We start from the raw sequence: 9,597 nt of genomic DNA, 5'->3' as shown, positions 1-9,597 counted from the left end.
ATTTCAGAGAGGAAGGGAGAGGGAGAGAGAGTTAGAAACATCACTGATGAGAGAGAATCATTGATCGTCTGCCTCCTGCACACCCCCTACTGGGGATCGAGCCCACAACCCAGGCATGCGCCCTTGACTGGAATCAAATCCGGGACCCTGCAGTCTGCAGGCCGACACTCTACCTACTGTGCCAAACTGGCTAGGGCTTCTTTGCCCTTCTTTACCAACCCTTGGCTTGCTTTGAAGAAATTGGTGGATAAGTTAGCTCCTGCCACGGAGCCTGAGTGACAGACAGCGTTGCTCTCCGGTCTGGGATCAGCTGGTGGTGGCTGGGTGTGGCGGCCTCTGGCTGAGCTGGGCTGGACTGGCCCAGCTGGGGTGACTCAGCTCTGCTTCCTGGTTGCTCATTCTCCTCGTGGCTCCAGTGGGGTAGCCCCGAAATGTTCTTTTCGTGCCAAAGGTGGAAATGGAAAAGAGCAAGCAGAAATACATAGGTCTCTTTAGGCCTAGGCTCCAAACGCACACCATCACTCCGGCCTCATTCTGGCCAAAGCAAGTCACGTGAGTGGGGACATGTGCCCTTCTTACTGAGTGGGAATCCAGAGTCACGTGACAATGGGCGTGGATACAGGGAGGGGAGAAGAATGGCAACTTTAATGCCATCCTCTACCACAGTTGGCTCACAGGAACTCGCCCGAGCCAAAATTACATAAACTTTCCTTTCCTTGTGGTTTATTTATTTATTTATTTTTTTCAGGAAACCAGAACCTATGGCGCCCATGGCAGTCTTTCAGACATCATTCCTCTTGGCATTGCTGCCTTTGAGTGCTCACCAGAGCGAAGGTAAGTGGAAAACACAGTCGAGAGAACAATCACATAGAGAAAAAAGGAGGTAATTGGCTGCCTTGGAGAAAAGTTGCACAATTCTTTTTTCTTTGGAAACTACATGGAATTGGTGAGTAACAACAGGTACCTTAGTCACGACCTTCCTGATCTTGATGACTTAATAAGTCACCGTTGACCCTGACCTCCTGGCCATGGGGGCGTTTGCGAGTAGACCTAACCCTGCAGAACTTCATGGTTGATGCGTTGAAAATGGCCATCACCAGGGAGCTCTTTCTGCACCTTGCTGAGGAGAGGCGGGGGAACTGCCCAGGGCTGGTCACTAAGTCGAAACACGCTGTGTGTCCCTCAGCCACGTTCACTGAGAAGCTGTGAGCTGCAAGACAGCCCTGCTCGTGCTGAAATGCTCTGTGTGGATTTAAGAAAAGCATTTATCACTTAGCTGCTTCCCCAGGGAGGGTATTTTGAAATACATTAACTTTATAAACCAAGTCAGTAAGAATTCAATTCTTCTAAAATGTTTATGGGTCCTTTTTGAAGCAGTTTGAAGGTGGGTTCTTAGAGCTGAGAGCGTTTCCATTTGCTTATAAGTGTGTGTTGCTTTCTCCTGTATTTTACAAAGCTCTAACTGTTCTGTTCGTGTTTTACTTTTCTCTGCACTCCCTCCTAAGATAGAGGAAGGCACATGCTCTCTGTAACTACCCAGACAGCTCCTGTCCGTGGATTCATGAAGAAGACATTTGCGAGGAACATCCATAGAATTTTGCAGTTTTCCCTAAATCTCCATGGAAAGATATTTGGAAATTTTTAGAAAAGGAGATTTTGTTCTGATAAGAGTTCAGTTTTCTATCTGAGATTCTTTAGGTCTGGCTTGAGTTCTTTCAGGGCACATGGGAAAATGCCACTTTCATGGCTTGTTAAAAATCATCGTTTGACTGTTGGTGTCTTCCCTAATCTGGAGCTGAACGGTAGGAAATAGGATTTCTTATCTGTAGTATGTCTACCCATCCCCCACCTCAGGAATATCTCAGGGTGACCCAGCTGGCCGCAGGATCCCACCTCAGAGGACCCCAGGCACGTAGCCGAGCCTTCGGCACCACACTTCCCCAGGGAATTCTCATTATCTGCCCCGAGGGCTATTTGCTGTGTGCCTTCTCCTCACAAGACCTCTGCTCTCTGTCCCCCTCAGCTCCTGTTGTTTAGACCAGACATGCGCCTGCCTGTTTCTCTCCCGCCAGCCTTGTTTCTGCCTGCAGCTTTCTCAGCCGGGCATGCCTGCATTGCTAAGTAATCCTGTGTTCGTCCCCGCCTACACTACTTGGATTTCTTCCTCCATTTCTGCTGCATCCAACCAAGTACTTACTAAGGCTCCCCACTCATGTTAGTGTCCTCCCACGGGACCACCCACCAGCTCAGGTGTGAGCCTCCATTTCAGATGAAGAAGCTACTCCTGGCCAGGGAGCAGGACCAGGGCTCCCTGCGTTAGCCCTGGGCTCACTTCTGCATCACCAGAGACCAGGATGGTAGCCTCTGGCTGGCTTTTCTTCCAGTCTCTTGTGTGTATGTGCACACAGACAGAGATAAAGATGTAAATGTGCAGACTTCTTTACAGAAGTGAAATTATGCTGTCTGTACTGGGGATATTTATACTTACATGTGTGTGTGTGTGTGTGTGTGTGTGTGTGTTTATATATGCATATACATATATATGTATGTATTTGAGTGTGTGTGTATATATGTATATATTAGAGTACATGTACTTATGTTAAATATATACTTATTAAAGTACATAGAGTATAGAGTATATAGCATAAGTATGTATACTGGGGAAATATACTCTATACAGCAGTGGGCAAAAGTAGGCTTATAGTTCTTTGTATGGAAAAGTATATAATACAAGAATAAATAATAGAAAAATAAACTCTGTTTTATGTACTCATAGATGTAGGCTACTTTTGCCCACCCCTGTATACTTACGAGTATATGTACTTTAATATAGTATATCCTTATTAAGATGATTAATACAACACACAGTGAGAGTTGTTACCTTTGAGGTTAAATGTTCTTCTAGAAATAACATTATATTAAATGGCTGCATCGAGTCCCATCTTGTGAATGGACCATGGTTTATTTCCTTAAGTGGTGTCGGGGCCAGACAGAGAAACTGGATGGGAAGGTGGGAGGAGGGGCTGTGACTGAACCAGTCAGTCTGATTCCCAAGCCTGCCTTTCTGGCAATACTCCAGGACAGCGCTGGGGAAAGAGCGCTGGGCCGAGGGCCAAGGGCCTTGGGTTCTGGTCAAGTTGTGCGGTTTTGGGAAAGTCACTTCCTTTTTTTTTTTAACCTCAATTTCCTCATCTGAAAAACAATGGGATTGGACTTAATCTCTAAATCCCTTTAGCTCTCTGACTTGACCTTGGCCTTCCCCACTATTTCCCAAGGAAGTCCTAGATGACCTTTGACCAAATTATTTTCACTGACTGATGTCTCTCCAGTATTTGAGTCACTCAACACTTGCTGATGCATATGCCAGTCTAGGACTTCCCCTTCCGTCTGACACAGCATCCAGTAGTTTGCTAGAGTTTCCAGAAATAAAGTTGATACCAGTAGTTAACTGGTTCATTCAGCAGACAGTCACTGATGCCTGTGCTGGGACAGGTGTGGTATTGGTCTGGGTTTCACTGAGCTGAGTAAGCCTTGGTCTCACCCCTGTTTAGCTCGCAGTCTATGGGGAGACAAACACACAACAGACTTGTACAGTGCCCTGCGATCAGTGCTCAAACAAGGGCCTCGCGAAGCAGCCACGGAGAGCAGAGAACACCAGGCAGGACACATGGAGGTGTTAGTGAGGAATGGCTTGTCAGGCACTTGAGACCTCGCGGAGATCCTGGATCTCTGTCATTTGAGATCAACGTGCGCTATGGGTAAGACACTGTGCCAAGTGCTGGGGACAAGAGTCCATCCAAAGACGCATAAGCATCAACCTCTGTCCTTCAGGGAATTTGAATCTAGAGTGAGACCAACAACAACAAACAGGCAAAATGAAATAAGAGCTCGGAAAGATGGGGGATTTTGCATGCACCCCGCTTTCTCTGGTGCCATTGGCTCCACAAGGATTAAAAACATGACCCACCCCCCGGCCCCTCGCCCGAGTTCCATAAGGGACCAGCTCTTTCATCTTGCCGAGTCTCCTTTTAGTTAGAAGAATGTATGCTTAGAAGATGATGTAACTCCCTCCCTCGGGGCCTATCCTGAGCTGGGCTGCTTCCTGAGCCCACTGGCCTCTGCAGGTATGATTCATGTTTGAATCTCTTCTTTCACAGATTCTGTTACACCACTAACCCCCCTACACTTGCTTTGAAGGGTATAGCTCACATGAGCATCCTAAAGTCAGACACCTTGAAAATCTCTCATTATTTCAAGAGTCAGTTGTGTCTCTCCAATAGGTTCGTTCCTCGAGCAAGGAACCTTGTCACGATTATTTTATTTCACACCAAATGCCTCATATGTTCCGGGTGCTGCTCTCATCCAGAAAGTTCAGTGAATTCTTGCCAGAGGTGTTTTAAGTTCTGTGCATTGAGATGGGCTGTTTCCCACTTTGTAGCTATATAATGAACAACAAAATACTGACTTTCAAAATAAGCTTTCATTTTCGACTTCCAGAAATATGAAATTGATAGCAACAAGTCCTGTTGTTCAGCCTTGCTGTAAATTTCCAAGCCAGTTATAGTGTCCAAAGAAGTGTCCTTTATTGTTTCATTGTTGGATAAATCTGTGCAACTTAATTATTTATTGTTTGTATTATTTGTTTCACTATTTATCAATATATTAACTTGCTGTGTATCATTGAGCAAATCGTTTCATTCATGTAAGTCTTAATTTCTTCATCTTCAAGTGATTTCTAAACTCCCAGCTTTTCAAGGTGTCTGACTTTAGGATGCTCACGTGAGCTGTGCCTTTCAAAGCGAAACACTGATGACATTGAACAATACTGACCTGTGGCTATCCAGTCCTACTCCCATTGTCATTTCATGTCTCGCTTTGGTCTTTCAGTCTCGTCCGAACCTTTATCGCTGAATGTGTCCATCAGTTCCGCACAGCAGCGTTTGCATCTAAAATGGAGTGTCCACAACCTGACTCATCCGGAATTGAAAATGGCTTTTCAGATTGAGATCAGTAGAATTAACAAATCCAATGTCATCTGGGTGGTAAGTTTTGTTTTGTTTTGACTCTATATTTTAAAAATCCTTTTCTGGTGCCACCAATTTTCTTTTATAACATACAGAAGATCCCAGTATGGAAACACGTTAGCAACGTAAAACAGCGTTCCTAAACAGTCGCATTTCTGTGTTTTTAGTGAAGAGGATCGGGGACAAAGTAATTTGACAGTTTGGTTGGGCAGGTTGGATGGGACACATGAACAGCTCATTTCTTCGGTCCTGCGGGGCCCCTCAGAAGGCTGTTGGGTCGGTCCCAGTGAGTACTGACTCCCCGTCTGTGAAGATCAACCAGCTTAGTCCTCTTCCTTCTTTCTTCCCGTTCCACCAGAGACTTTGTCAACAAGATGTAATTTTGGCAACATTTTCTTGCCAGTGTGGCTTCCAGTCAGTCTTTGCTTGCACTGTGCTGACAGCAAGGAAGAATGAGTCCGGCACCTTCGTGTTCTGGCCGGAAAGCACTTCATCATGGTGGCCTTGGTCACATCACTGGTGGCTTTTCCTGTAACAAATTAAGTCAAGAAAACCCTGATGCCACACTTCTGCTTTTGAATTACTTGGTTGGATTTTTCGCTCGTCTTGATTCCTCTCATGGCCGTGTCCGTTCTGCCTGATGCTTCCTCGTCTAGTGCAGCGGGCACTTGGCTGGTTTCTTTCAATGGTCATGGATGGTCATGGGCACCTTAATCTGCCGGCGCATCCGTTCACGCATTGTCCTGGGATGGAGGAGGGCGGCATGTTTTCTTGTTGGAGGGGCGTGGAGGGGCTGCCTGGAGAGACGGCAGACACGGGTCGTGTCGTTACTGGGACCTCCCTTTACCCAGTGCAGGGCCACTCCTCTCGGGCCGTGGAGGCCGGGGTCCCGGAGTCCCGATGGCTAGCTCCTTCAGGAAAGCAGGAAGGCCACTCATTGTAAAGCCTCCAGTGACTTCCCTCATTCACGCCTGCATCTGAGGTCTGAGTGGAATACAGTTCTGACTCTGTCGACGTAGAATGGACAGCAGGTATATAACTCTACCCCCAGTGAGAGCTGTTCAGTGTTCTGATTATAACACCAGCCATGTCTACGGAGAGCTGTTCACCTCCCAACATCAGCACATCTTCCCACCCTCCCACCTCATACTAACCAGTTCATGAAAACAGCCCAAACACAATTCATCACGTTAAAAAAAATCACAGGATTGATGCATTCAAGGAAAGTTTTCTCTCCTCTTTCCAAGGCTGTAAACACCACAAAGCACAGTGTGGTTAGACACTGCCCACACATGGTGTTGGGGAGAAGCCAAGCCGCTGCAGTTATGAAGTAGCAACGAAAATAATTTTATGGTTGGGTCACAACATGTGGAACTATATTTAAAGGGCCAGAAGGTTGAGAACCACTGCCTTAGACCATGGGCCCAGGTCCGGGCACTGTTCAAGGCGAGGGTCCGACATGCTCATGACAAGGGTGTCCTGCCCGAGGGAGGGTCACTGACCAGTGCTGTGAGGCTAGGGTGCGGCCTGACTTCCAGCAACTGGGAAGAAGGGCTGTTTGAGCCAAAAAATGTCTTTATCCCGAGGTCAGTGAAAAGATGGGAGTGGCAGGATCTGATTGTAAGTTTTTAAATAGCCTCCTCTACGTGTGCTGTGGAGAGCAGGTAGGGGAACAGGAGGAGGCCACGTGTGACCAGCAGCAGGCTGTGGGGTCGGTCCAGAGGAGAGGCGCATGGGGGTGGAGGGCAGTGGAGGCAGAGTGGCCAAATATGAGAGAGATGCAGGAGGGACAGTTTGTGGCTTGTTGATATTATAGAAAGGTCACCATGATGGGTACAGTTCCTCTTCTTTGTACATTGAACAATATTGAAGCAAAATGTACTTGAACTTCTCAGATTAAATAGTGATTAATGGCCAGGTCCACTAAACTGGTACTTAACAACATATGTTTTATAATCTAGAAATGAAGGGATGCCACACACTGAATAAAATATAAACGATGTACACATCGGAGTTTTGCATCGATCAGGGGCGCGGTGAGGTGCGCCCAGGTGACTGAGGTGTGCAAAGGTAGCATCCAGGAAGGGAGGGACTCCTGGGGAGAGAAGACCTTGGCATTTACCAACTCCAGGCTGTGCAACGTGCATGCGCATTGCCCACCCCCTCACTGTGGGGGTTGCCATTGGCCCTTAGCGCCCTGGATGCAGACTCAGTTTCCCCAGGGGGCGCCAGTGGTTTGTTGCCTCCCTCTCCCAGCTGTGGGGCCAGAATGCAGGTGTCTGGAGAGCCCACTGCATGGGTGCCTGGAGCTGTGGTGTGTGAAGATTGCCTAACGGTCTCTCTCTCTTGGGGCCATGAGTCAGGAGCACAGCCACAGGTGGAATGCCGGCAGCTGTGCACAGTGTGCTGGGCGGCTTCAGGAGAGCAGGCGGGGAGGGAGCCAGTGGAAAGAGCATGGAAGGCTTCCTGAAGGAGAGGGGGGCTGCTTCCAGGGCAGAGGGAGCGTGGGGGCGCTGAGCCCACACGGAGGTGGGAAAACAGTGAGTTATTGCAGAATGGGGGTGGGCCACGGTATCCAGAGAAGATTCCTGCAGGGAGAGGGGGGTCAGAGTAGATTGTTGGTGCCCTAGAATGACGGGTGAGATGTAGAGGAGCTATGGAAACCCCAACATCAGCACATCTTCCCAAGAGAGTGGCCAAATATGAGAGAGATGCAGGAGGGAATGGCAGCACCCACAGTCAATAAGGAGAGAATATGCTAATTGACTGCCCTGCCCTAAAATATGGCGGAGTTCATAGACAATACGGAGGGAATATGCTAGTTGACTGCTATGCCCTCAAAGATGGAGGGTGCCAATATGCTAATTGACTGCCCTGCCCTAAAATATGGTGGAGTTCACAGCCAATAAGGAGGGAATATGCTAGTTGACTGCCATGCCCTCAAAGATGGAGGGTGCCGCTCTGTGTGCCTGCCTTCGGAGACCCCCAGTACCCTCAGCCCCCCAGCTGCCCAGGGTTGCCTGAGGCTCAGGTAACCAGGGCTGGCCCAGGCTTGTGCTGCCGGCAGTGGCAGCAACAGAAGTGTGATGGGGCATTGCCTTCCCCTGATCGCCAGGTCACCTCCTGCCCCTGAGGGCTCCTGGACTGTGAGAGAGGGCAGGCTAGGCTGAGGAACACCCCTCCAGTGCATGAATTTTCATGCACTGGGCCTCTAGTTAGAGAATAAAGTCCCAGTGTCTTAGGAAGCTGAAGACTAAAGCTGTACAGGATGACCAAACTGCAGTTCTGCGTGGATGAGCTTCCCAGGGAACGGTATGAGCCAGTCCTGGGTGGTTGACATCTCTGGGAACTAAGATTCTGATAGATGGAGCTTGAGGGAGGGGATATGGTCCCTGTGGCCACCATCTCTGTGAAGAGAAGAGACAAAAAAACTAAGGGAGACATCTGTTGACCTCTGGGAGACCTTTGAACTCCCGGCACCATGAGAATGGCTTTCTCTACCGGGACTTGTCTGACCTGATCAGGCCCTGGCTAAAAATGAACATAACACCTTACCCATCAATCTTGCTTACTTTTAAAAGCAGGACTCAAGTAATTCTCTACCAGCTGGCAAGACTTTTCTTAGCAGGTCCTGTGTGACCAGCACTGTGAACACCTTCATCTCTGGTTTCTTCCCCTGAGAATGAGTTGCTTCCATTTCCTTTCACTTGCTCCACTCGGACTCCCTGGAATTGGAGCCCCAGGGTGGTGGGAGCCAAGTCTTTGAGAAGCAAGAGGCTCTGGCTGGTTCCTCGCTGAGTCGTCGTCGGAGCACGGGGAGCCGGCTGGGAAGGATGGCCCGTCCTGGCTCATGCTATGGAGTTGCAGGGACAGCATGTCTGTGTTCCCAACGGTTTCTCTTGACTTCCAGGAGAACTATAGCACCACTGTGCAGCAGAACCAGACCCTGCACTGGACATGGGAATCTGAGCTGCCTCTGGAATGTGCGACACACTTTGTAAGGATATGGGGGAAGGAGGATGACGCCTGGGCCCCCCACCAGAGGGTCTGGAGCAGCTGGAGCTCATGGGTGAAAGTGGATGGTAAGAAGCAAGGTGATGCCCTAGCTGGTTTGGCTCAGTGGATAGAGCATCGGCCTGCGGACTGAAAGGTCCCAGGTTCGATTCCGGCCAAGGGCACATACCTGGGTTGTGGGCTCGATCTCTAATAGGGGGCATGCAGGAGGCAGCGGATGAATGATTCTCTCTCATCATTGATGTTTCTCTCTCTCTCTCCTTTCCTCTCTGAAATAAAAATAAATGTTTAAGAAAAAAGAAAGAAGCAAGGTTATGAAAGAGTGAAAGGGTTTAATGTAATAATATTTGGGGATCAATAGTCCTCTTTGTGGTACTCGCAGGACACCAGTCGTTTCCTTTGGCTCCCATTGGAACTAACAAGCTTATTTCCCATTGGAATGAACAAGCGTGGGTGGGAAACTAGGCCCCAGGAGAGAGATGTCTGAGATTTGGCCTCTGAATCTATTCATTGAGATAATTATGCAAATCCAGACCATTTTTATTTCATCCAAATGTGT

General features: G+C 48.5%; 1 protein-coding gene across 4 annotated transcripts in view; it reads left to right on the top strand.

Annotated features, from left to right (window-relative positions):
* The first annotated feature begins 731 nt into the window (after positions 1-731).
* The window catches only part of OSMR (oncostatin M receptor), a 33,459-nt gene continuing 24,593 nt past the window's right edge, over positions 732-9,597 (top strand). For all 4 annotated transcript variants that reach the window (XM_015562633.1, XM_015562631.1, XM_015562632.1 and 1 more), the window contains exons 1-3: positions 732-834; positions 4,888-5,042; positions 8,935-9,106. In XM_015562633.1, the coding sequence (XP_015418119.1) occupies positions 762-834; positions 4,888-5,042; positions 8,935-9,106 (400 nt within the window). In that variant the 5' untranslated portion in view covers positions 732-761. The remainder of the gene's footprint in view (positions 835-4,887; positions 5,043-8,934; positions 9,107-9,597) is intronic.

Source organism: Myotis davidii, unplaced genomic scaffold, assembly GCF_000327345.1.
Source record: "Myotis davidii unplaced genomic scaffold, ASM32734v1 scaffold496, whole genome shotgun sequence".
In the NCBI taxonomy this organism is placed as follows: domain Eukaryota; kingdom Metazoa; phylum Chordata; class Mammalia; order Chiroptera; family Vespertilionidae; genus Myotis; species Myotis davidii.
The sequence above is the reverse complement of the archived record's forward strand: the minus strand, read 5'-3'. Positions and strand labels throughout refer to the sequence as shown.